The sequence below is a fragment of the Antechinus flavipes genome, chromosome 2, assembly GCF_016432865.1.
Source record: "Antechinus flavipes isolate AdamAnt ecotype Samford, QLD, Australia chromosome 2, AdamAnt_v2, whole genome shotgun sequence".
NCBI lineage: Eukaryota > Metazoa > Chordata > Mammalia > Dasyuromorphia > Dasyuridae > Antechinus > Antechinus flavipes.
Genome location: NC_067399.1, coordinates 641,268,893 through 641,295,159, shown reverse-complemented (window position 1 = coordinate 641,295,159; position 26,267 = coordinate 641,268,893). Strand labels below are relative to the sequence as shown.

General features: G+C 51.0%; 1 protein-coding gene across 3 annotated transcripts; it reads left to right on the top strand.

Moving 5' to 3' along the window:
- Window positions 1-25,489, top strand: CLK3 (CDC like kinase 3). Of its 3 annotated transcripts, XM_051982247.1 has the most exons (14): window positions 531-634; window positions 6,350-6,504; window positions 12,778-12,991; window positions 15,260-15,356; window positions 15,638-15,704; window positions 18,525-18,641; window positions 19,289-19,455; window positions 20,049-20,143; window positions 20,254-20,383; window positions 21,391-21,473; window positions 23,531-23,610; window positions 24,661-24,751; window positions 25,086-25,265; window positions 25,386-25,489. In XM_051982247.1, the coding sequence occupies exons 2-13, from the start codon at window positions 6,350-6,352 to the stop codon at window positions 25,260-25,262; spliced, it is 1,473 nt and encodes a 490-aa protein (XP_051838207.1). In that variant the 5' UTR covers window positions 531-634; the 3' UTR covers window positions 25,263-25,265; window positions 25,386-25,489. The 3 variants fall into 3 exon arrangements, with proteins under 3 accessions (XP_051838205.1, XP_051838207.1, XP_051838204.1); XM_051982245.1 differs by lacking the exon at window positions 531-634 and adding an exon at window positions 1-167 and having other exon boundaries at window positions 25,086-25,489; XM_051982244.1 differs by having other exon boundaries at window positions 25,086-25,489.
- The last annotated feature ends 778 nt before the right edge of the window (window positions 25,490-26,267 follow it).

Here is a 26,267-nt window from a genome sequence, read left to right as displayed (position 1 = left end):
GCTCCTATCGCGACAAGAGCCGCGCATAACCCCACCCAAAGAGGGGCTGGGCTAACGGAGGCTGGGGCTATCGCGACAGAGCCCGCATAGTGGATTCCTAGGCGGTCTGAGGCTGGGCATGTCACGACAGAGCTACTGCAGAGCGGAAGTCGCACGGCCCCGTCCAGGTATGTCGCCACGTGGCGCCGAGAGGGGGAGGGCCACGGAGGCGGGTCCGGCAGCGGACGTTTGGGTAGAGTAGCCTGCCCGCCAGAGGACCGGCCAGTCCTCCAGGGACACAGAGTGCCAGGATAGAGCGGCACCGAGGAAGTGCTGGGGAGCCGCTCTAGGGTCAGGGGCGGGGAGGAACCGAGAAGGGGTGTGTACCGGGCCGCGGCGTCGGCACGCAGGGCGGGGCAGGAAAGGGAGGGGGCGGGGCCGCGGGGGCCGCACGAAGGGACGGAGGGGGCGGGGCCGCGGCGGCGGCACGTAGGGCCAGGCGGGGCGGGGCCGCAGCTGCGGAGGGGGGAGGGGAGCCCAGGGCAGGGGAGGGGCGGGGCCGCCGCGGGCGGAGGCCGCAGCCCGGAGCCGGAAGCGGAAGAGGCGCCAGGAGCTGGGAGCGGGGCCTAGCTGGAGCTGGAGCGCCCGGGAGACGGTGAGACCCCCCCGCCGTCATTGTCAGCCCCCTCCCCTGCCTTGCCCTTCTCTCCGGCTGGGTGCGTGGGGTGCGGGCTGGGACTGCGGATGGCCGCGGAGGCTGCTCCTCCCCCTCCGGGCGCCCTCCCTCACTCCGCGCTGACCTCTCACCCCTGACCCCGCCAACCCCCATTGGGCCCTTCAGCCCCACCCCGACCCGACCCTCCCGGGATCCTTGGCTCGGGCCTGAGGGCGGTGGGAGGTCTCGGCCCTCGGCTGCCCCTAAAGCGCTTCCCCCTCCCCTCCTCGAAAATCCCACCCTCTTAAAATAGCCCCCAGTTCTTAAAATCCTCCCCGCGCTGCTCTTATCCCCCATTCCCTTCTCCCCCTAGATCCACCCTGCTCTTAAAATTGACCCCTGCCCTTAACCCTTCGGGCTTCTCCCTTCAGTCCTCCCCCGTGCTCTTAACCCCCCCAAATCCTCCCCCCTCCCAACTCTGCCGTTAACCTCTCATTCCTTCCTCCCCCTTCAATCACCTCATGCTTTTAAAAGCTCACTTTCTCTTAAAGGCAAAATTTTCCTTTAAGTTACTCCTCCCCACACCCTCCGTGCTAAAATTCTCCCCAAATCTCCCAGCTCCCCAAGATGACATGCCCACGGTGTCCCTGGCTGTACAGTTCCCCTCCCCCAGGATGGATGTCCTTAAAATCCCCATCCACTTTTCTTTAAAATCTCCATTTCCCCCTAAAATTTCCATTCTCTCCCCGCCCTGAAAAATTCTTCTCTCCAAATCCCTGCCGACTCTTAGAGCCTCCCGTCCCCAAATTCTCCTGGCCTCTTCCTTTCCATCCCCCTTAAACCTCCCCGTTAAATGAAGAGGTTCCTACTTCTGAAGCCCCTCATCGCTGCCCTGAACCTGGGCCCAATGAGTTTCTTCCCAAAGTGTCGGATTCCTCGCCTCCATAACCCCCCCACACCCCGAAAACCCCTCCCAAGCGACTCTTGCTAAGATGTTACTGTCCATAAAATCCTCTCTGACTCAGACTTTAGCATCGTTCACCTGCCCTTCCCCCTTTTGCCAGCATCACTGCTCCCGAAATCCCCTCCACTGGTAGATTTCACCCTTGAAATAGACTTCTTCTTTGCACTCCTGAAATCTCCATGTTGGAAAGATTAGCGCTCCACAAATGCCTTTCCTCCCCTCCTCTCCTCCCCAAAAGTAGTCAGCACTGCCCAGCCCATTGTCAGGTGGGGCTGGTCCCTCCTTACTGTCTCCCTTCCCCCCTCCTCCCCCCAGCTCTGGCTGGGTACCATATGGCACCCCTTGGAAACTGAGACTGGTTTGAGGGAGGGGGTGAAGGACAGGAAGATGAGCTGCAGAACCCCAGTGAAGGTACCTCGGCTATTCCAGGAAAGCAAGGGTGGGGAGTCCCCAAAGTGCGATAAGTATTCACAGCTGTGCCCCAGCTGTGCCCTGGGCTGAGGAAAAGACCAGTGTTTTGTTGTGATAATTCCAGTCCTGAAAATGAGAGAGATACTTGAGCCCAGCCGCAGTGGGGCCTGTGTTTTCTTAGTTGATTTATGAACACCCTAGATCTTTTCCTTTGTGGGTTTTCTCACCTTTGGATGTGTGGTTTGACCTCCCCCTCATTCTGCCCGGGTAGGACTTTACAGAGACAACCCCTCTGGCAAGGCACAGTTGGCTGCCTTCCACCTTCCTTCCTCTGGCCCCGATTCCAGTGCCCTTGAAAAGAAAAATTTTCAACCTCTGTGGTGTCGGTTTGAGAGGTGGTAGGGGATGAAGTTGCAGCAGTGGTGGCAGCAGCAGCAGTTCAGAATAACTATGGGGTACTCAGTTGGTCAGGGTCCAGGGAGAGAGCAGGTGCCAGCCATGGCTGGGCTTGATGTTCTTGTTAGCCCAGTTTTCCTCATGCCAGCAACATGTGAAAAACTGACAAGGAGGCTGTGCCCTTAGTACCTCTGGGCAGACAGCTGGCAGCTTAGCAGCGTGGCATCTGGACTTGGTTTGATTTGTCCCATTCCTCAGCGTGCGGCAGGAAAACTAGAGCAGGTTTGGAAAACTGTTTTTAAAAACTGTTCTGTTCTATGTCTCACCTCAGAAACTTGGTGTCTGGATGTGTTGGGCCCTCCTGGGGTGTCAGTGAGTCTGGGAAATGGCTCTTAGGACTTGGAAGGAGGTGAACCTGGAAATAATATTTGATGTTAAGTTGGGCCATGGGCAGCTTTTCACCCAAGTGAGTTTTAAAATTCTATATTGGTATGAATGAGGCTGCCCCTAAATGTAGATTGCATCTCTAAAACGAAATCTTCTTGATAGGAATATACATCCGTGGAAAAACACATTCTCTGTGTGTGTTTTATGCATATGTATATACATGTACACATATGTGTGTAGGAATAGGTATTGTGTATGTGTAATTATTTTCCATTATTCTCTTTTGGAAACAGTACTTGAACCCTAAGATTTCAGCAGGCTTCTGTGTATCTGTTGCCAACGGGAAGCTGACAGGTTTTATATACTGGCCATATGGTTTCTGCCCTGTCCGCTTCTCGGTTCTGTGACATTGAATTCCACGGAGCCACTTTGAGTTGAAAGCAGCAGAATGGGTTTTAGTTGCCTACAGGTGGGCACTTGTGGGACAAATTGATGTATTTTGGGGGAGGTGGAATCTCTTCTCCCACCTGACTCACCTTCCCTCTCAGTGGTCCTGTCCAGCCTGGTGGAAAGAAGGACAAGAAAGTCATTGGACTTTGCAGTGAGAATCTCACTTTTTAAGGAGTCAGGGCTGGTCTGCAAATGCAAATGAAAACTTTCAAGGGATTCTGCTGCCCTTCCAGTTTCAGGAACATCCATTGAGATTCCTTTAGCTCTTAATGCCATCTGGAAAGGTTTAAACTATCTGTATGGAACAAAGACTATTATTACAAGCCACATAAGTTTGATATAAACTAGATTTGGGGGGAATATGGTTTAGATTTGAAGCAATATGATACCCTTGGTTAGTTTCACATAACCCAGCAGTATTATTGAAAATCATGTAGTTAGGCATAAAGTTGGCCATTGATCTGATAGACTGCACAGAGTGTCATCTTGGAATCGGTGAGACATATTTCTGTGAAAGCACCATCTTGGACACTGCTAGGTAGCTCAGTTGATAGAATGCTACATTTAGAGTCAAGACCAGAATTCAATTCTGCTTCAGTCACTATATGTGGGATTCTGGGCAATACATTTCATCCTCAGTTTCCTCATCAGTAACTTCCCAGGATTGAGGATAAAATTAAATAAAATTTGTAAATCACCTTACAAACCTTAAAGTGATATAAAAATGCAAATTATATCATCATCATAATTTAAGAACTCTGCTGATATCTTGCTGTGGCCTGGAGCTGATTCAGGTCCTTCAAAGCTGTGCACATGAAATCCAAACTCTGGCAAGGTCTTCCTAAGTTGGAGGGCCTTCAAGGACAAGGCCAGACACAGGATTTATGTTGGAAGACTAGCCTGTTTAAATGTGAAGAGACTTGTCATCAGGGTTGCCATAGGGTGAAAAATGTTCTTTGACAATGGGTGAGAGGGACCCACAGTACCTTGCTAAGAGAGGTTATGATCAGTATGGTAATTGGGATCACTCATATCAATGAAGTAAGAGGTTTTTCTTTTCTTTTCTTTTTTTTCCTGAGGCAGTTGGAATTAAGTGCCCAGGGTCACACAGCTAGGAAGGGTTAAGTGTCTGAGGCTGGATTTGAACTCAGATCTTCCTGACTTCAGGACTAGTGCTCTATCCACTGCGCCACCTAGTTGTCTCTAGTAAAACCAGATTTTTAAAAGCACTGAAGAAATCATGTAAAGTTTACCTGGATGTTTACATGTAGATGATGTTAGGGACTCAGAAAGTAATCTTTGTCTTAAAGATCCTGAATCATTTAATAAACCCTGTGATTGAGGATGAAAACCTGCATTGAAATGTCTAGTTGAATCAGGCCTGGCCCCCTACTTCAGCCACAGTGAAACATTTTTGGTGGCTATTAGATACTTATTTTTATTCCCCAGCTTGGAATAAGCACCCCCAGCTTGGGTGCTTAGCCTTGAGGATAATTACAGGAAACTAATGTAACATTAGTCAGCTGATCTTAAAAGGCTTTTTTAAACATAAAGCATTAATCCAAATTCAATCTGAAATGGTTAGCTGTGCCTCTATGCTATGGAATATTTACCCCTCTGGAGCTTTATTTTGTAGATGCCTCTTCAGCCTTATAAGGTAGGAGTTGTGAAGGGGATGGGAAATTGCCAGTCATATGGGAAGTCTGAGCAGTCACCCAGGCCAGAATTTCATTTATTCACTGCCCTATTTAGTAAGCAATGCAGTAAGTCCGGAATTGACCAGCCAAGTGGAGAATCATTCTACCTAAGTGGTGACATGAGGGAGTGAGAGTTAAGGGACGGTGTAGATGGAGTGAATCAAGCTAACAAAAAGGCATGTTCCATGGGGGGCCCTCCACATCCAGTGCTTTGGAGTTGGTGGAGTAGGGAGCCCGGAGTCCATCTTGTTTGGGAGGATCAGGGGAATCGTGTGGTGATGTCATCAGAATAGTAGAAATCTCACTGAGGATCATCCCATCCTGCTGCTCCTTCACCTAGGAGAGAGAGATTGGGGACTTCCTCTCCTAGACAAGGTTAGCAGGTGGATGGGACCAGAGCTCTGAAGTCCAGTTTGGGCCTAAAGAGCCCTTCTAGTTGGCACACTTTGGGACACTGATGTTTCCAAGCTGTGAAGGCAGGGTGAGGTGCTGAAGGCAGCTGCTATGGCCAGGCCAAACTAAATTGGCTTTCCAGATCAATGTCTGCAGATACCTGATACAGAAAGGACACTGGGAGAGGTCATTAGGATCAGGACCACGCAAAGGTCAGTAGGACCAGTTTTCTGGATTCCTATCCAGATTCCTATCCGATGTCTAACCTGACTGGCTAAGTTAACCTTTTGTGTACTGAGGTGCCCAGACTAGGTGGTGTTTGCCTTCTTCTTTCTTCATAATTTACTCAAGGTTTGTCACCATTCATTGCTCCTCCATGTCCTTTTTCTATACATAAACTTTTGCTTTAGAAGAAGTAATGGAGTCTAGGTTTGGGACAGCAGAGAATTAATGCAGGGAAATGAATGACTTTTTGTTTCCTTGCCATCATCAGTGATGCTGATGTATCCCCATCTCCCTGTTCTCTTTGGATCTCACTTAGATGATACCTATTGAGGTATCTTTCATACCTCTTCAGACTGGGCTACTTAGGACATGCCCCCTATTCCTGGAGTGGAGCCAGAGCTGCAGAATCTGTTTACCCTGCTAAAGACTTTTCCAAGTCAGACCAGGAGGTCTTCAGGCCTAGGTTGTTGGTATCTGCAACCAGCCTTTTAATGGAAGAAGTCTGTTGTTCTTTATTAGGAAAGTGTTACTCATTAACTGCGGCACACAGGAGGTTTGTCCTGTTTGTTAGGAACAACCTCAGTTTTTTTCTTGATTAATAGCTATGCTTGGGGAGAAGGGAACTTGTTCTCAAAGCTAGAACAATGGGCCCCTCTTTAGTATTCCCCCTGACATGACAAGTTTCCCAGGCTCCACATTGGATAGATTGGGAACCCAGTCCCTGGAGCCAGCTGCCTGTGTCCCAGATGGAACCTGCTGACATTTCTATCAAGTCTTTCTCTTGTGTCCTAGATGCACCACTGCAAAAGATACCGCTCCCCCGAGCAGGACTCTTACCTAAGTCACAGATGGAAGAGGAGGAGGTCTTACAGCCGGGAACATGAGGGGAGACTTCGATACCCGTCTCGAAGAGAACCACTTCCCCCCAGAAGATCTCGATCCAGAAGGTGAGAGCTAATCAAAAATAAGAAGGGTAGGTAGAGTAATGGGCAGCATTTTGTTGTGATTCTTAACAGCGAAATAGAAGATGATCCCAGGAGGATGGCCTGGTTATGTCCACTCTTGTTCAGCTCCTCCACTGGCCCTTCCTTTCTTTCTGTGGAGAATTTAAGTGCCTCATCCTTAGTTTCCAGATCTTGTTTTACCGTTCTTTGATTACCTTGGAGGGCCAGGCTTATTGCCATGACTCCATTCTGTTCCCACTTCCTTTCCTTTCCTTTTTTTCCTTTGCTAAATTATTTTATGTCACGTCTTTGTCTACCCATTATGGCTAGAGGAGAGTTCTTAATTAGATAAAGAATAGAGAAAATCACAAAAGATAAAATTTTAAAAAAGAATAAAATTCTGATTACTTGAACTTGAAAAAAAATTGTATAAATTAGTTCAGTGTAGTTAGATGAGAAGGTAAGTTGTTGATTGGGAAAAAATATTTGTATCAGTTCTTACTAATATTTGAGATCCTCACATATTTATGTGGGAATTAACAAAAATATATAAGACCCAAGAGCCATTCCTAATTGCCAAAAGAAGAATTGCACATTATAAAAAGAAGTGAAAGATTTCTTTATTTCACTGATAAGAGGAAATGCAAATCAAAACCACTTACATCTCACACTCAACAAATTGACCAGAATAACAAAGGATTGAAATAATCTCTGTTGGAGGAATTTCAAAAATATAGGAGTACCAATACGCTCTGTGGGTGCAGCTGTCAGTGGGTGCAGCTGTTCTGGAAGTGAGAAAAAGCCTGGTCCTTTGGTTCAGAGATTCCTCTGCTAGGCCCATACCCCAAGGAGGTAAAAAAAAAAAACAGAAAGAGGGAATCTCTATTCACCCAAATAGTCCTAGCAACTCCTTCTGTGCCAGGAGAACTGGGAACAGAGTCAAAAGGGCCATGGCCCCTTTGGACACACTATAATGCATTAATAGACTGGAGCATTGCTCTGCCTTAGGAATGGTGAATGCAGAGAGTTCAGAGAAGCAAGCAGAGATTTTGGACTGATGTAGAGAGATGAGCAGAGCCAGGAAAGCAGGGCACATGGCGGAGGTGACCACGTAAGTGGAAAGAACAAGCTAGAGAGCTGGAACTCTGTGGTCATCGTTAGCGTGAAGCTCGGCCCACAGCACAGGCTGCGCCGGAGTGGGGAGGGTCAGAGCCCCAGGGGTCCCAGGTGCTGCCAGATGTGGAGGTGGAGCGCTGTTGGGCTGCCCTTTGTGCGCCTCTCTCTTAGTTGTGCTGTAAGAAGTGATTTGGCAGGCTGAAGGAGCAGGGATACATTTGGAAATGAGCAAGATACAAAAACAAGATAGCGATATTTTAAAATCCATCTCTTTCTGTGACATGCTCCTTATTACAAGCCACTGTTACTTGTTTTGTACATTTTTTCAAGTGTTACCTTTTGTTTTTGCATCATAGTTGTTTTAGGATGATCCTCACCCTACCTTTGACTACCTTTATAAAAGAAACAATTAAACACAATCAATTGCTAACATTGAATTCTGCATAGTCCCTCACCTCCAAACAAAAGGGGAAGTGCATTTTTTCATTTCTCCCTTAGTGATCCAAGAATGATTATCACTTTTGTTTTACTGGTCTTGGTAGGTCTTGTCAATATTGGTTCCTGGCTTGCTTGCTTTATTTTGTGTCAGTTCAGACAAGTCTTCTCTGAATTCTGCATTTTTATGCTTTTTACTGCGTAATGCTCCAATCTATTGATGTGTTAATGTATATTCTTTTATGTTCCCATAATTTGTTCAGCCTTTTCTCAACCTATGGATGCTTTGTTCTTGTTATTTTTATTTGTTTATAGTTTTTTGCTGCCACACATACACACAAATGCTGCCATGAAGATATTCCTATGTTTTGGGGCCTTTTTTATGTTTTTAACATCTTTGGGGTATATTGCCAGCAAAAGTAGAACAAAAGTCGATTGAACTTTTTTTAATTAACGGAAGTCTATTTTACTTTCCTTCTATCTCCCTTCTTATTTTTAAAACATTTAATTTTTATTTTTTTTTCAGTTAGCAAAAAATTTGTCTTCTCTCTCTCCAACTTCCCCACCACCACCACCACCACCACCATCACATGGGTGGGGGGGGAGAGAACAAATCTCCTCTTACAGATATATGTATAATATAAATAAGCAAATAAGTAAATTCCTGCATTAAACATACCCTCCCCACCCCCCAAATAAACACACTCTTCACTCTTGAATCCTTTACACCTAGAAATCACATTGGGTCATTTTGCTGATCAGTCATAAGTCTTTCACAGTTGCTTGTCATAAATTGCTCTCCTGACTCTGCTTGTTTCACTCTGTATCAGTTCCTACAAGTTTTAGCAGATTATCAAAACTTCTCCTTTGTCATTCCTTATAACTATAGCACTCTATCACCTTTACATACCACAGCTTGCTTAACCATTCCAGATTGAATGGGAAGCCTCTCAGTTTCTAGTTCTTTGCCACCACAAAAAGAGCATCTGGAGTTTTCACATCCCCAAGTTAGAGTTTATTTTGCTTAGGGCTCATCCCTCATTTAATGTATCATTCCTTTTATTCCCTCACCTTCTTTCTCTTTTTTCTCTATAGTTCTTCTTTTTCTGTTTAGTGAAATGTATTTCTACACCCAATATTGTGCATGTGTATTCATCATTTCTTTGAACAATTCAGAAGATAACTAAGTTCAAGTGTCATTCTCCCCTACCTCTTCCTCCTTATTTGACTTTTAGTTGTGTACCCCATGAAATAATTTTCCCCATCTTTCCTCTCCCTTTCCCTCTCTAAGGTGTTCGTCTTCTTCTCCCTTTCCATGCTTCTTTGAAGATCTTCAAAACAACAGAACTACTCCTAAGCTCTCTAATTAGACTTCCTATTATGACGTGATAATGATAGGGTTTGGAGGGGATGCATGTGTCATCTCTGCATATTAGAATGTAAACAGTTTACCTTTGTTCTTTTGAATTGTTCGCTTTTGTCTGCTCTTGGATTTCTCTTGACTTCTGTATCGCAGCTCTGGTCATTTTACTAGGGATGTTTAGAAATCCTCTTTCATTAAAGTTCTCTCTTTTCCCTGCGAGCATTAGATTTTTTTTGCTATTGTTCTTGATCATATGCTTTGCCTTTTATTCTAAGCCATCTACTTCTTTATAGTGACAGCTGCTGAATCTTGTGTGGTCCTGACTGTGGCTCCTTGATCTTTTAATTCTTTCTTTCTGGCTACTTGCAAAATTTTTTCTTTGATCTGGAAACTGAATTTTGGTCCTGACTTTGATTCCTTGATACTTTAATCTTTTCTTTCTGGCTATTGCAGTATTTTTTTCTTTAATATGGAAACTGAATTTTAGGGAGAGTTTTAGGAGGTTTCTGATGGATCCTTTCCTTTTCTGCATTGCCTTCTGGTTCTAAAAGATGTGGGCAGTAATTAATGATTTTAAAAGATATTATGTCTAGCTTTGTTTTTTGGTCATGACTTTCAGGTACACCAATAATTCTTTCATTGTTCTCTTCTTGATCTTTATTCAGTTCATTTATTTTTGTTATTTAATACTTTATATTTTCTTCTATATTTTCAATCTTTTGACTTTGTTTTTATATTTCTTGCTGTTTGGTGGAGGTATTAGCTTCTGTTTAGTTCATTCTGATTTTCTCAGAGTTTATTGATGGGGCAAAATTGTGTACCTCATTTCTTTTCTAATTTTTTTCCTCTCAATTCATCTATAGAAACAAATTTAACTCTTAAAAAAAAACAACAACACCCTGCTTCTTCTCTCCCAGGAATTTTAATTGAACCTTGTAAAAGCTGTAGTTTAGATTTTTTGTTTGTTTGTTTTGAGGTTTTGCTTTTAGATATATTGGGAGTCATGCTTTTCTTCTGGGTCTGTATTTTGAGTGTCTCTATCACTATAATAGCTTTTTATGGTGGAATTCTTTCTTTTTTCTTTTGTCTGTTTATTTGTTTATTCTTCCATCTTCTTGATTTTGTACTCTATAGGACTATACTTGGTGCTTTTTTTTTTTTTTAGAGGAAATGCCTGGGTCAGTTCTGTTATTGCTTTCTTGGGGGTATTGAGTGTTGTATTATTCCAGTACAGAAACATCTCATGTTGGGGACCTGTAAGGTTTCAGTAAGCCCAGAGTGGTCTGATCCAGGGCAAAGCCTGATTTCTGACCTCTTGCCCCGTGTTTGGACTTGCTACATCTAGAGGTCTATTAGATTGCTGCGGGAGTCCTCCGTATCAGAGAGCTGGAGAGCTCTGCTTGTTCTGAGACACAGAATTAAAGGTACCCTTCTGGTCTCACATTCCTGTCCTCTTCAGACTGAGCTGCCCACTCTGCTTATGAGTTCCCAGATTCACAGCTTCCATTTGCTTCTGAGATTCTTTTCACTTTTTCCTCACTCTCCCAGGGCCTGTAGCCACTCTTTTTGTTTTAATTCAGTAGGCAAATTTTTTTTTATGTGTAAACATATTTATACAATTCTCTTGCATAAGAAAAATCAAATCAGAAAGAAAACTAAATGAGTAAGAAAACAAAACGCAAGCGAACAACAAGAAAAAGAGTGAGAATGCCGTGTTGTGATCCACCCTCAGTCCCCACAGTGCTTTCACTGGCTGTAGATGGATCTCTTTGTCACAAGATCATTGGAACTGATTTGGTTCATCTCATTGTTGAAGAGGGCCACGTTCATCAGAATACATCCTCATACAGTATTGTTGTTGAGGTATATAATGATCCCCTGGTCCTGCTCATTTCACTCAGCATCAGTTCCTGTAAGTCTCGCCAGGCCTTTCTGAAATCCTCCTGCTGGTCGTTTCTTACAGAACAATAATATTCCATAACATTCATGTACCTCAATTTATTCAGCCATTCTCCAGCTGATGGGCATCCACTCAGTTTCCAGTTTCTGGCCACTACAGAAAGAGCTGCCACAGACATTTCTGCACATGTGGGTCCCTTTCCCTTCTTTAGTATCTCTTTGGGATATAATCTCAGTAGTAGCACTACTGGGTCAAAGGGTATGGATAGTTTGATAGCTTTTTGAGCAGAGTTTGTGGCCACTCCTTATAGCCCTCTCCCACCCCCTTGCATCCCACTGTGATCTGTGACTGAGCAGTGAGCTCAGGACTACCTCGGCCTACCCTGATTCAGGCCTCTTTCTGCTGGCTTTGGGCCCCCAGCCTTCCCTGTATCCACAGGCCTCTCTTTTTGGATCCTTGTGCTGGACAAAGGACCCTCTTTGAATTTTGTCTTGGGTTTTCCAATCTGTATTTTGGCCTGGTCTGGATCTCTGGAGGAGTTGTGAGAGGAGCTCATAGCTTCCAGCTGCTCTTCCATCTTGGCCAGCAGTTTTTCTTATGTGTTTCCAGATTATTTTCTAGAATGGTTGGAGCAGCCCACAAGCCCCACAAGGGTGCTGACAGTACGCCGGTGTGCTCGTCTTACCACATTCAGTCTTCCGTCACCTATCTCATCTTTCCTCTTGCTCTTGGGTACCTCCCATTTGGGGCTGAAGTTGTTGTTGTGGGTGATCTGAGCTGCCTTCCACATGGTTAATGATAGTTCATGTTTCTTTTAGAAACTCTTTTCTTATTCCTTGACCATTTAGCTCTTCTTTCTCCTCTCGGGTAACATCCTTCCTCACTTGCCAGATCACTTCTCCCATCCTTTGGCTCTCTTCCCTCTCTGGTTCTTATTAACCATCCAACTTAGGAGAACGCTCAGGTCCTTTCTTGCTCTGTAGGCCCGGTGTTGTTCAGCCAGTTTTAGCTAGGACATCCTGGTCACCCATTCTCTGAGAGATGGATGGTGATGGAGTCATCCTTCCAGGTCTTTGTCCTTTGTCCCAAGGATACATCGTGCTGTCCTCCCTGTGTTTTGCAGGAGAATGACATTTCCTAGGCAGTAGCTGTGAGTTACAGAGGAAAGCCTGGAAACTTTTGGCCTCTGCAGTGGGCAGGACATACTTATGGTTAAGCAGAGAGACTTCCCTCTCTTTGGAAGGCCCTTGAGGAAGCTGATGTAGCTGTCTCCCTGCTAAGGAGGATTTAGGCTTCCTGATTGGCTCGCCTTTGATTTGGCAGTGACCCCATTTCACGGCAGTGGACAGCAAGGGCCACATCAAGCTAGCCAGGTTTCAGACTGTTTTCCTGGGCCTTTGGCATAGAGGGGAACTCAGCAGTGGTCCTCCTTTGCTCACCCTGACCTTTCCCCATCATGCAGCCATGACCGCCTGCCCTACCAAAGGAGATACCGGGAGCGTCGGGACAGTGACAACTACAGGTTTGAGGAGCGAAGCCCTTCCTTTGGAGAGGATTATTACTCAGCCCGCTCACACCATCGCAGGAGGTCACGGGAGAGGGACCAGCATCGTACCCGCAAGCATCCCCATCACTGCCGCAAACGCCGCACCAGGTCTTGTAGCAGCGCCTCCTCGGTGAGTAGTGGCCAGAGCGAGCTGGCCATTGTTTGGTGCCCTCACCTTTCTTTAGCCTCCTTTCAGGTGTATTTGACCTGGGTGAGTACCTCTGAACCCTCCTGTGTGTCTTGTTTGTTCGGTCCTTCGCCGACATAGCAGGCGTCAGCCTGACACTCCGGCCCTCTCGAGGGGCAGCAGCAGCACCTGTCGCGACCTCTGGCTCCGGCACCCGGTTTGGCACCCGGGCCTGTGTCTGTATCCGAGTTCTGATCTGGGCATTGGGGGTGCCCAGTGAAATCAAACCAGGGAGGCTTTTTGCGATCTGGGTCGGCATCACCAGACCGAGTATCTGGAGTTGGTTTCTCTTTTCCTGTGCTCCCAGGTGTTGAACGGGATCTGTGTGGTTTATACCTCATCTGTCCTTGGGTCTGATTTTGCCTCCACTCCACAAAATCACTCCCTTTTCCTAAGCCCCAATCCTTGAAGATGGAGAATGTTTGTACCTGAGAGACAGGGACTTTGTCTGTGTGTGGACAAGGATTTGGCTGTCTCCACAGCCATCCCAATTGGGAATCATTCCCTCTGACCTTAAACCCCAGGAGATTTTTTTTCTGTTCTTGCTTCTTTTCAGTGAGCAAGAGGTAGGAGTTATTTGTATCATGCTGGGGTTTTAAAGTGGAAATGATAGGGAAGGGGCAAATCACACAGTTTGGAAATAATTTGCAAAAATGAATGATTTGATAGCAAAGACTATCAGGAATTACCAGAATAGTTTTTTCATTATCTCTGCTGGTGGCAACACATAACCCCAGCAAGTCAAAAATCATGAGTGAAATGGCTTCAGGGTTGGCTCCTTTCCTCCTCTTCTTCCTCCTCCCCTTCTCCTTGCTAATCCACTTCTCCCTACCTCAGTCTGTAAGTACCTTTGAGAAGTGATTATTTCGATGGAGGGGATGAAGTCCCTTGTCTGACTCGTGTGTAAATGTAGGAACTATTGAATAACCATATGTGTGCACGTGTGTGTGTGTGTGTGTGTATGTGTGTTGTATGTGTGCATGTGTGTGTAAAACATTAAATGAGGATTGTGAAATCCATAGCGTGGTCTTGCAACCTGTCTGGTATTCTTCTGTAGGACAGTTTCTAGGGTCTGCGACTTCATTTCTGACGTTCCCATGGCACATATGCCTCCCTCTCCCTTCCTTGCGTTGTGGGGGGAGGGGATCAGGGACGGCACTCCTGTACCTTCTGGCCCACAGCCAGCATGGGAACTGAGTGCCCCGTGACTGTTTCTTGGACCTCACGTGAGTCCCGTGGCTTCTTTTGAACTTGGGAAGGGCAGCAGCTGGAGCAGGACCAGCGTGGGTCAGCTTGGCATTGGAAGGCCTTCTGGTTAGGCCGGAGGGCCCACTGGATACCAGGAAGATTAGGGTTGCTTTTGAACCGTGGTCTCTTGATAGCAGAGGTAGAGCGTGGCAGAAGGAGCTCCCGTGTTGGAAATCGTCCCGCTGTAGTTTTGGACGCTCAGGCTCAGAGAGCAGCTCAGGGAGGAAGGGCCTGTGCCGGCCGTGGTTGATAGTCTGGGCTTGAAGAGCTCTCGATCGGGAGCGAGCGAGGCAGGAAGGGCAGAGCCAAAGCAGGTGAGGGGCAGGACGGGAACCCCGGGGAGCACATCAGTAGCGAAGACTCCCCCTCTCCCGCCCCCGCGGCGGGCAGGCGGGTGGCCCTCTGCTTTTGAGGAGCCGGACGGGGCTCCACGCCCAGGGCAGCCAGCGAGGCCGAGCTCCTTTCCTGCGTCGCTCTCCAGGCGTGGCATCACCCCGGGGTGATGGTCTGGAGGAGGCTAAGCTGCCGCCTGGCCCCCCAGGGGCCAAGCTGGTGGGGCACGGTGGGAGGAAGCGTGGTGGTGGGAACCCTGGGGCCGTGGACCTTCCACGCTCTGGCCCCGTCAGGAGCAGAGGCCGGTTTTTCCTTCCATTCGGCTGCGACGTCCCACTTATAGATAATGCCAGTTTTCTTTACATACCTGTAGCTGTTTTTTACTTTTCTGTTTTTGAAGTCAGTTTGTGTCTTGACGTGTCCCTTGCAATATCCCTATCGTTATATATGCTGTGTGCCTTATGAAATGCTGGGATCTGGAAAATCCAACCAACCAACCAACCACCGGCCGCCGTCTCCTCATCGCCTCGGCCCGCCTCTGCCTCTGACCGACGCCTCCAACTGCCACTCGGAACCGCCCGCCATGCAATTGGTCGGATGGCGTTTCGTTTCGGGGGGCGGTGCTCACAGAGAAGCCAACAGAGCAGTAAGCGCAGCAGCAGGAGTGTGGAAGATGACAAGGAGGGCCACCTGGTGTGCCGGATCGGCGATTGGCTCCAAGAGCGATGTACAGCCACCTTTCGTAAAACTTTACCTCTCTACTTTCTTACCCCCCCGTTAGACGAGGCCTCTCTTGTTGTCCCGGAGGGGCCGCTAGTGCTTGTGGCTCGCTAGCGGGCCGACCAGTAATTGCCTGAATGAAGCAGACACTAGCAACTTCTGTTTTTAAAGAGTGTAGCAGTGAGAGAGAAACCTTTTTTGTTTTTGAGAATTGAATGCTGTGATCTTGCAGGAGCTGCCAGCCCCTCGCACTCAGGGTCCTCATGCTCGGCTTCTTTTCTCTCCTAGATGAGATCGTGGGAAGCCTCGGGGAAGGCACCTTTGGCAAGGTGGTGGAGTGCCTGGACCATGCCAGGTGAGCGAGTGGGCAGGGCCGGACCTTGGGGCTGGCCCCGGGGGGGAGGCGCTCAGAGACGGGCCATAGACTGACGGCTCTGCCCGCGGGCTGCCACCTGCCAGGCCGGGGCACAGGGCGCTTCCGGCCCTGCCGCGGCGCAGGCGTACACAGGAGAGCTTAGTTGTCCCTGGGGCGCTGCCGCAGACCCCTCTCACTCCAGTAGCAAGCTCTGGGAAAGCCAGAGGGTAAAAGCCCTGCCCAGAGCCTGAAGAAGTGCACAGCCGGGACCCTGGGTTACCTTCTTACTTCTTCCTGAAAGTATCTTTGCCCGTGGCTGGTTCTTTAAGGATTACCTGTCTGCTGTCAGGGCCACGCGCTTTACTTACTCTTGGATTCCCGGGAACCAGGGCCACAAAAGGCAAACGACTTCTTCCGCTCTGTGTCTAAGGAAACGCCCAATGGCCAGGCTAGGGTAGGCGCAAGTCCTGCAAGTTGGGCCACGATGTGTGTTGTCTCTGGGGTCTTATTAATCACCGGCAGTCTCGGACTAGCTGCATCCTCCCTGATGGGGGAGCGCCTCCTCCCCACGCTGCTAGTGAGCCTCATGGTGGTGGAGAGTACAGACGAGGCCGTCTTCTGCCCCTGGCCCCAAGGGCTCTCCTTACCTCCCCAGCCCCTCCGTCAGGCCCCTGCCTCTTCCTTCCTCCTCCTGTTCCTTAATGGCTGTCAGGGGAGCTTCCCTTTGGGAAACTGAGGCACAGGCTCCCAGAGCGGGGGTCATCTGGAGGAATGTGGATTTCTGGAGCCAAGGTCTTAATACCGACGAGTCAGTAGTGACTGGGAGGGGGAAGCCTCTGCTACCATTCCCTGAGAAAGGCCCAGAGTGAGAGAATGGGGGGGGAGGGCAGCCTTCAAATCAGGGAAGCCGGCCTCAGCCATCTCCTGATCTCGGACACTGGCAATAATGACTGTCCTTTGACTTAGTTCTGTTAGGGCACCCAGTGTCCCAGGGGAGGAGGCCAAGGTCCAAGCCAGTTACTGCTTGTCCAGGCACAGGCCCGGCTGCCCCCAGGTCTGACTCAGAGCCTCTCACTCTGTATGCTAGAGCAGGTTCTAGAGCACATCTGGTACCAAAGGTGAGCAAACACGTGATCACAGAGAGAAGGCATCTCTGCCCCGGGAGGGAGGCGTTGTCTAGAGGAGCCTTTTAACATCATCACTTTAGAGCTGATGGCGGCCTTGGAGGCCGTGGTCCGGCCCATCTGCCTTGTTCTCCAGATGAGGGAGCCCAGCGCCAGGGGCTTCCGTGATGTGCCTTGAAGCACACGCATTTTGTATGGTGGAGCCTGGCCTCCAGCCCGGGCCCTGCCTCCTTCCAGCTTGGGGAAGGGCAGTGACGAGCATGAGGACCCCGGCTAAATGGCTGTGGCTGTGTCAGACCTTCACTCGTCCTCTCCAGGGGCCTCATCCCTCGGTTCATAGCCCAGCCTCAGGGCCTCTGCTCCGTATGGAGGCTCAAAGCCCAGGGCCTGGCTCCCCTTGGTGATTCCCACTATCCTTTGGCACTGACCATGGTTGCTTAAAGGCCCTAAGCCTCCCCCATGGCTCGTGGCACCTGGTCGGGGCTTAGTGGCTTGTTGGACAAGAACCCCCGGCTGTGGGTAGAGCAGCCTTGTGAGGTAGAGAGTGCTCGGTCTAGAGCCAGAAGGGCCTGTCCTCGATCTCATTGGAGTGCGTGTCCCTCTTTTGGGGGCACAGGGGAGTGCCCGTGGTAGCCAAAGTCTCTCCTTTAGTAAGTCTCCGACCTGGGTGTCCTGACTCCCCAGCCACCAATGACCTCTCTCGTTCATGTCGGCTCACGTGACAGGTGAGGACGTGGATGTCAAACGTCCCATTTAAGAGGAGATGCCAAGATGGAACTCGGGATCTGACTCCAGACCCAGAACTCTTCCCACCATCTTTTTCTTTTTTTGACAGCCCAGTAGGGTGGAAAGGGTGGTCAGGGTGCTCTGGGGTGCGCCTCAGCTCAGGCCTCATCCCTTTATTCACCAAGTGTGGCTTGAATGACAGTCTGATTTAACTCTGTGACCTTTGTTGTTATTATTTATTTTTGCAAAGTGGAATTAGTTCACTTTTCCAGCCCCAAATCAGAGCCGGAAGAGGCCTCACACCTGCACTGTCTTATCTGAGCTGAGTGGGCTGGTGGGGAGGAAGAATCTCAGGGTCTTATTGTGGAGGGAACTGAAACCCGCAGAGAGGGGCTCTGAAGGGCTGAAGCCGGGACTGGAACCCTGGCCTTCCTTTGAATCCTCTTAGTGTTCCAGATTCTGTTTCCTCTGGCTTGGGACAGATAGAAAAGAAAGTGTTCAGTGATAAATGCTGCGCCAGTGATTCTCAGCTGGAACTGAGCCTTTCCAGCAAAGCTTAGGTCTTTGCTAATGCTCTTGGCTTTGGGCCTAAGGGTGGAGGACCAGGCCGGGATAATTGTTTGCAAGGCTGGATTAGCCAGTGCCTAAGAGCCATAGGTGAGCCTTCTAAAGGAGAAGCTGGTTTAGCCGCCCCTTCTGATTGTCATTTCTTAATAATTCGACTTTAGGCTGGGCAGGTGAAGAAAGATCAAACGCTTTAGGGCATCCCTGCCCATAAAGAGCAGGGTGTGGCCGAGGCTGGAGTGGGGGTGCTGTGGAAACTCATGGCCATCAAATTGGCATCTCACAAGAACCTAGAGAGGGTCAAGCGATAGCTGGGTAGGACCCCAGAGTCCTGGAGCTGGGAGGGGGCGGGGGGGAAGGGAGGGCAGGGCACGCCCTAGAGCCTGACCTCTTCCTGTGCCCACAGAGGCAAGTCACAGGTTGCCCTGAAGATCATCCGAAATGTTGGCAAGTACCGGGAGGCGGCCCGGCTAGAAATCAATGTGCTCAAGAAAATCAAGGAGAAGGACAAAGAGAACAAATTGTGAGTGTCCCCCAAAACCCAGGGAAGGAGAGGCAGTGATGGGCAGCCCCGCTTCGGGCCGATCTCTGGGCCCATGCCGGACCTCAGGGACGTGCACGTGGGGCCGGGCTGCCCTGTCCCCACCCCCATAGAGCCTTAACCCAAACGGGAACCCCAAGAGATGAGTCTTTCCCTTCTTCCAGTTGCTGCCAGAGAATTCTCTTTGTGGGAAATGTTGGTAGAAATGAAGTCTGGGGGCTCACTGAAGAGCTCCCTTAGTGCTCCCATGCACATACTGACCCAAGGGGTGTTCCTAAGCATTGGGTCAGAGGTTGCGTAGAATGCGTTCTGTCTTGGGGTTCTCCTCCAGACTTCACCATTGCCCCCGGGTCTTCTTGGCCCCAGGAAGGGGAGAATCCCCATCAGCCCTCCACCCACTGGCCATAGAGAGGAGACCAAATGGCAGTGTGAAAATGCTTTGAAGCTCGGGATATCGGGAAACCCCCGTGGTCAGAGAATAGTCATTTAGCTTGTTTGGGAGTCGTTGAGCTGGTGGATTTTGGTGTCACAAATGGAGGTCCCGGCTCTCTTTGTTCCACGGGCCCATAAGGGAAGGAGGTTGAGCCAGGGAGGGCCCGGACGAACGTTCTCTCCCCTCTCTCCCCCAGCCTGTGTGTTCTGATGTCCGACTGGTTCAACTTCCACGGCCACATGTGCATTGCCTTTGAGCTCCTGGGCAAGAATACTTTTGAGTTCCTGAAGGAGAACAACTTCCAGCCCTATCCTCTGCCTCACGTGCGGCACATGGCGTACCAGCTCTGTCATGCCTTACGATGTAAGTTGGCGCCTGCCTCGGGGGCCCCGTGTCCAGCTTTGGAATCCCAAGGAGTGGCCCGGCCTCGGCCGTTTGTTGTTGAGTTGATGGGCCAGAAGGGGCTTTTAAGGTGTTTTAGCATTTCTTGCTAATAATGGTGAGAAGAAGCCGGCGTTTCCCAAACTTTGGGAGCCCCAGAAGCTGCCCAGAAAGCAGTTAGACGTGGCTTACCTAACGCTCTTCTTGCCGTCCTTGCTCCTGGCCAGTTTAAGTATCACAGTGTCCGAGGGGCAGAACCCTCAGGGAGAGAGCCGGGCTGCAGACTTGGGGCGAGTCTGGGAGGCCTTGGAGGCAGGACGTGGATTGGGCCGCCTCCAAGAGATGGTGGCACGTCCCTGAAACCCTGACTTCAGGGCCCCGGAGATTTGACTCCTGTGGATTAAGAAGCGTGTGGCTGCAGGTCCCTCGATGGCGGCTTGTCCCAGGCAGCCCGTGGTGGGGGATGCGCTAGGGTGGGAGCGGGGCTGGAGTCAGAATCGGGCACCGGGCACCTCCTCTCCGCCCCCCACTCTCCCCTTTCCTCATCGCGCCCTCTCCACGCTTCCCCTCCTCAGTTCTGCATGAGAACCAGCTGACCCACACTGACCTCAAGCCCGAGAACATCTTGTTTGTGAATTCTGACTTTGATACCCTGTACAACGAGAACAAGGTACAGTAGGGGAACAAGAAACCCTCAGAGACCAGGGCAGGGTGGCGAGGACGGGTGACATGCTCCAGGGGCCGAAGGAGGCCCCTGACGGTGGGGTCTGTGCCTCCCAGAGCTGTGAGGAGAAGTCGGTGAAGAATACCAGCATCCGCGTCGCTGACTTTGGTAGCGCCACCTTTGACCACGAACACCACACCACCATCGTGGCCACCCGCCATTATCGCCCGCCCGAGGTGATCCTGGGTGAGTGGCCCTAGGATTCCCACTTCCCTGGCCACCCTGGCGTTGTGGGAGATGCAGGGGGGTGGAGACTGGCAGGAGGCGTGCGCATGCGCCGTGGGTCACTCGGCCGCCCAGCGTCGGGGTGGATGCCCCAGCGAGAGGCGCTCGACTTAGCACTGACCCCCACGAGCAGCCCCCAGAGAGCCGCCCTCGTCCCCGGCCCCGGAAGGCCGTCCACTTAGGTCATTCTGGCAGCGGGCTTGTGGACTATCACGCAAAAGCCAAAATGGGCCCCAGCCAGGTGTTTAGTGGCGGCCCGCTGCCGCCGAGCAGGCTCGTTTCTGAAAAGCAAGTACCTTTCCGGACGCGCCTTTTGTTAAGAAGATGGCCGGGGCAGTGGAGCGCCCAGCAGCGTGGGCCCGAAGGCCCCTGACCCCAAGAACAACATGTCCCAAAGGAGTTAGGTCTGAGGCTCCGGCACAGCTGGGAGCGGCTGTCAGAGCCCCCCTGTGAAGGGGACTCTTGGGCCAGGCAGGGGCTTCTGGGGGTGCCAGACCCCCCCAGCTTGGTCATCAGGGCCACTATAGGGGCATTTTGTGGGCAAATTTCTTGTGGTGTTCTAGGACTGCAGAGTTCGCAGGTGCTCCGGACAGGATTGGGGCTTCTTGGGGGGCCTGGGCAGGAAGAGGGCGGGTGAGGGAGTGTGGGGCACAAATGCGCACATTGTGCCGCCACCTACTGAGCACTTGGGGGGGAGGCTCCTGCTGGGCGCCGAGGAAGAGGCAGAGACAGTGTCTCAGCTCCTGGGGATAGGACAGGTGCGGAGAGCCCGGCCCCGGAGCCAGAGGGCTCCACCACGTGGGACCTGGGGCAAGGCCCGATCCCCCGGCCCCCTCTGCCGCTTTGTCACACAGGAGGCTGACTCCTCTGACCTCCGAGGTGGCAGTTTGAGACTCCATGTGGACCACGTGGGACAGCCTCTGGGGAGCCGCGGAGGGTCTCACAGCCTCTCTGCTTTGTCATTTCAGAGCTGGGTTGGGCACAGCCGTGCGACGTCTGGAGCATCGGCTGCATCCTCTTCGAGTACTATCGGGGCTTCACCCTCTTCCAGGTACTGCCCGCCCCTGCCGACCTCCCCCGGCCCACCCGGCCTGTCAGCCACCAGACCCAGGCCGCCGCCAAGGGACTGAGGGGAACCAGGGGAGACCCTTGTCCCTCCCTCTGGTCGGCGAGATTAGACTGATTCAGACCGCAAAGGGCTGTAGGAAATTGGAAGAGACTCATGGCTGAGGGCAGATAGGAGGGGGACCAAAGGGGGACAGTGGTCCAGGGGGCTTTCTGGAGTCAGGACAGCGCAGAGAGGGTTGGACTGTCGGGCCGAGTGCGGATGCCCCCCTTCCTCTGAGGCTGTGGAGAAGCAGCATTTTGATACAGGAGGAGAGAGCAAACTTGGTGATAGCTCTGGCCTGTTCTCACATTGGAGGGGTCCCACACAGCCCCCAAGCCCTGCTGAGTCTCAGGGAGTTTTAAGGAAGTCATGGGTGGAGTCAGCAAAAGGTTTGAAACATTGAGGAGCGGAGCATGTGCTCCATGCCGCTGGCCCAGGCAGGCCCTGCCCAAGGGCGAACTCGGCCCTGGGGGCCACGGAGGGTCCTGACCAAACTAAAAGGTCTGAGGGCCGGCTGGTAGGGGCCTTGAGTGCCATGGTAGCTGAGGAGTTTGAACTTGGTTTTGAGGTGGAGGAGGATCCTTTGAAGCTTTCCAAGGAAATGAGTGATTTGATGAAAGTGGTACTTAGGGAAGATTAATCTGGTGGGGCGATGTGTGCAGGGAGAGCTTGGAGAAAGAAGAGGGAGGGGCTTGTCCAGGTGAGCACCCGGCCGGTCTCATGGGTTAGGGTTAAGTCCCAGCTCCCCGCTTTTCCTGCTGCTGACAGTCCGGTCTCTCGGCTTCACACTAAAGATCACCAGTTCCTTTGCTCATCATTCCTATGACCTTGAGTCCTGTGGGTCCCTTCTTGGAGAGCCCTCTTCCGGGCCCAGAAGTGGCCTGAGGGCTACAGAATAGTCCCATTGTCCTGCTCTCCCTCCTGGGTGGGGCGCCACTAGTTTTCTGAGCCGCTCTCACACTGTTGGTTTCAGAACTCTTCCCCGCCCCCTCCCCCCAATTTATATGAATGCCTACGCTTCGTTTATTTTTAACCAAAGTGCAGGATTTTTATATTTGATCTTTTTTTGGATTTCATGTGGTTGGTTTTTGGCTCATCAGCCCCATCTCTCGGGATCTTTGTGAATCTGCCATTCATTATTGTAGCCGAGCCTTCCCATGGCTCAAACCCACATGCGCAAAGGGAGGAGGCTGGGGGGATACAGCGGGGAGTGCTGGGTTTGGGGTCTTGGGATCCAGTTTTAGCCATCTAACCTCTAGACTTCATTATCCTTAAGTGCAAAACAAGCATCTTGGATGAGATGATTTTGAAAGGCCCTTCTGTCGTCATCCAAGATGCTGACAAAACGCAGGACAGGACGGGCCTTCGGTGTGCCCTTCAAAGCCCCTCAGTGTTCTTTGGGTGCGGCCGTTCGGTCTGTCAGGAGAATGTCAGACATTTGGCTGAGAGCTAGGCGTAATGTCATGGCATTTCCTTGGTTTGTCGCTTAAGTGACCCTGTTAGGGAAGGAGAGGGGAAGGTGGCGGGATGGGAGCGGAGCTGGTATTTCAGAACCTGATACCCTGAAGAATGTCAGCACTTGCCACCAGATTGGCCGCTGAGAGCACTGGGGAGGAGTTTGGGGTGTGTTGGACTCGGCTGCTGGAGGATGCTGGGACAGAAATGGGGAAGTCTGAGGAAAGGATTTGACTCGGGTTTGAGGCCATCTTGCTAGCAACTAGCAGTGCTGGCAGTGCCTCATTAGGCAGGTCTTCCCGCTGTCCCTTCTCTTGGGTCACTAATGGATCATCAGGGGGTCTCGTCTGGGTCTGTGTACCGCTCCCCTTGGAAACCAGTGGGGCCGGCCGGGCATTTGGAAATGGAGAAAGCCCTCGTGCCATCTGTCGGGTGGGATGCCCTTCCTAACAGGGAAAGGGGCTGTCAGCACTCCATCTCTTCCACTGCCTGGGGGGGAAGAAGCTAACCTGGCTCTTCTGCTCTGACGCCCCCTCTTTTTCCAGACCCACGAAAACCGGGAGCACCTTGTGATGATGGAGAAGATTCTGGGGCCCATCCCCTCTCACATGATCCATCGGACCAGGTGAGAATTCCCATTGCTAGTCTGCAGGGAGAGGGGCGCGCTGAACGAACGGAGAGATTGGGGTTTGAATCCCGGTTCGGATACAGGCCGTGTGACCGGGGCACCCCCTCTCAGGCTTCTTCACCCTTCACTCCCCCCTCCCAGGGAACCAGGGGTCACAAGGGTGAGGATAGAGGTTTGGCTCGGGGCTTTTTGATTGAAGATGGAATAAGAATTTTTGCTGAGGGTTGGAAGAGACCTCAGCAGCCTTGTCCTCTCGTCCACAAAATACGAATGGGAAACTTCCTCAGTGTTGCTGTTTATGTGTCACTTGACGCCTCTGCCTGGTATCAAGCCCCCCAGAACAAGCCTCATCTCTCTTCCCCGTGATACCCTCCAAGCCTTTGCCAGGCCGAGCACAATAAGGTCCTCCCATAAGACCTTTGCCCATCCTGAGCGTCTTCCTCTGGACACTTTTCACCTCACCAATGGCCTCTTTCAAGTGGGGTACCCAGAAATGCACATGTAGTGGTGTGATCAGGGCAGACCCCCCTCCCCCAATGCAGGGCGGCCCCCACAGACTGACTTCCTGCTGTCTTATCCACGTGCAGAGCCATTGAAATATACTGACCCTGTAGACTGGACACTACTGGGCAGAGCCTTACCCTCTACCAGCAGTTGGAGAGGAGGTGGACAGCGGAGAACACCCTGATCCCCTGCACTTCCAGACTAGGCTCCCCAATGGACCCTCTGCTCCTGCCCCAGCTCCCTTGAGTCATACCTGGTTCATAGTGTCTGAACTGGTGCTCAGGGGCGCCCTCTGCCCACCCCCATTTTCCCTTCAGTGCCAGTGCCCGACACTGCGAGGTGCTGCTGATCCCGATAGGGGGCAGTAAGGTTCTCAGCAAGCCACCTTGGCCCAGGCTCCTCGGGGAGTTCCCAGGAGAGCAAGTTGGTGCAGGGGGAACCATGCCGAGAATCGGGGAGACTGGGGCTGAATCTTTCATGTGAATCTGTACACACGCGGCCTTATCAGCAAGAGGGCTGACACACGTTATCATTACGTTCCAGGAAACAAAAGTACTTCTATAAGGGAGGCTTGGTTTGGGATGAGAACACCTCTGATGGCAGATACGTGAAGGAGAACTGCAAACCTCTGAGGGTGAGTGGCCTTGTCCCAGCTAAGGCCCAGAGAAGTCGGGGCAGAGGTTGTGTGCCAGCAGTGGGCAGGCAGGGACGGCAGCCTCCAGGTTAGAGCCAGTTCTGGAGCTCGCTGTCTGACTTGGGGCAAACCTCTCTCTGGTCCATGTCCTCATTTGTTTGTTAGATATGAGTGGTTTGACCAGGAGGTGGGTGGTCAGGAAAGGGATTTATCTATTAAAAAGGTCAAGTTTCTGGAAGGACCTCCCCCCCAAAGGGGCTGACAGGGAGGACAGCTGGCTGGGGGTGCTGTTCGGGTGCTGACCAGGGGCCGGTCCTCCTTTGCCTCCTCTCAGAGTTACATGCTCCATGACTCCCTGGAGCACGTCCAGCTGTTTGACTTGATGAGGAGGATGCTAGAGTTTGATCCCGCACAGAGGATCACATTGGCTGAAGCCCTGCTCCACCCGTTCTTCGCCGGCCTGACACCCGAGGAGAGGACCTTTCGATGTAGCCGAAACCTGAGCAGATGACAGGTGTCCGGCCCCTCGGCCTAGGGATGGGGGGAGGGCAACGAAGGGAGGGGGCCCGGGGCCCATGGGGATGTCTGTACCTCCCCTCCATCCTTTGTCATCAGGGCTTCCTTGTGCTTGCAGAGCCCCAGAGGGGAGGAAGAGCAGAGCTTACCAGAAAGCACAGATTTGACCCAAGATATTTATATGTTGTAAAGTTAAATAAAGTGTTTCTTACTGTTTGATAACTTCCTGGTGCATGTGTCTGTTTTCTGGGGCTCTGGGCCCTGTCTACTTCTCAGAACTAGGAGGGAGCCTCAGAGGCTCCACTCCCCATCCCTTCCTTTCATAGGCCAGCCGGCTCTCCCCAAGTCATGGAGGCCGAAGGTGCGCTGGCACCCCGAGTTCTTTGTGCCACAGAGATCACCTCCTGCACTGTGTCCATTCTAGCGGAAGTTCTTCTGGGGCAGCCATTGGTACTAACATAGTCATGGTAGTTCTACCACTTTCTAATCTAAAAATCAGGGTGACTTTCAGGTCTTAGTAATAGTTTTCTAGCAAACTAGGAGAGAACTGGAATCTTCCCTCCTAAGATTCCTTCCATCTTGGAGTCAGGAAGGAATATATGGGGTACACATTTCTTCCTAATGGGAAGCCCCCTGTTTGCTTGGAGTATCCTTGGCTGCCCTATGTGTTCCTGCCTTGGCTCTGGCAGAATTAAGCTGAAATTTGTACCCATTTCTTAAATTAGGAATAACTCCCTAATGATGAGAGCTGCCATTGTGGCAGGCAATGACTATGAGGGGGGGATCCTTCTCCACGCAGGAGTTAGATGAGGAAGGGCAGAGGGGGGGAAGTGGTACTGAGAGCTCGGTCAGATGGCTCTGCAGCAGGTAAAGGCTGTTCATGTCATACACGTGGGGCTTGACTGGAGGCTCTTGAGAATGGATCAGGCCTTGAAGAAATATGTAAGTATTCCCAGAGTTTGCTTAACCATTTGTCTCACCGCCCACTGAGTGCAGCAGA

Coding starts and splice junctions, on each gene's coding strand:
- CLK3 (XM_051982245.1), top strand. CDS start 6,350: ATGCACCACTGCAAAAGATACCGCTCCCCCGAGCAGGACTCTTACCTA. Junction 6,505..12,777: donor AGAAGATCTCGATCCAGAAG/GTGAGAGCTAAT, acceptor CCCATCATGCAG/CCATGACCGCCTGCCCTACC. Junction 20,144..20,253: donor CCCTGTACAACGAGAACAAG/GTACAGTAGGGG, acceptor TGTGCCTCCCAG/AGCTGTGAGGAGAAGTCGGT.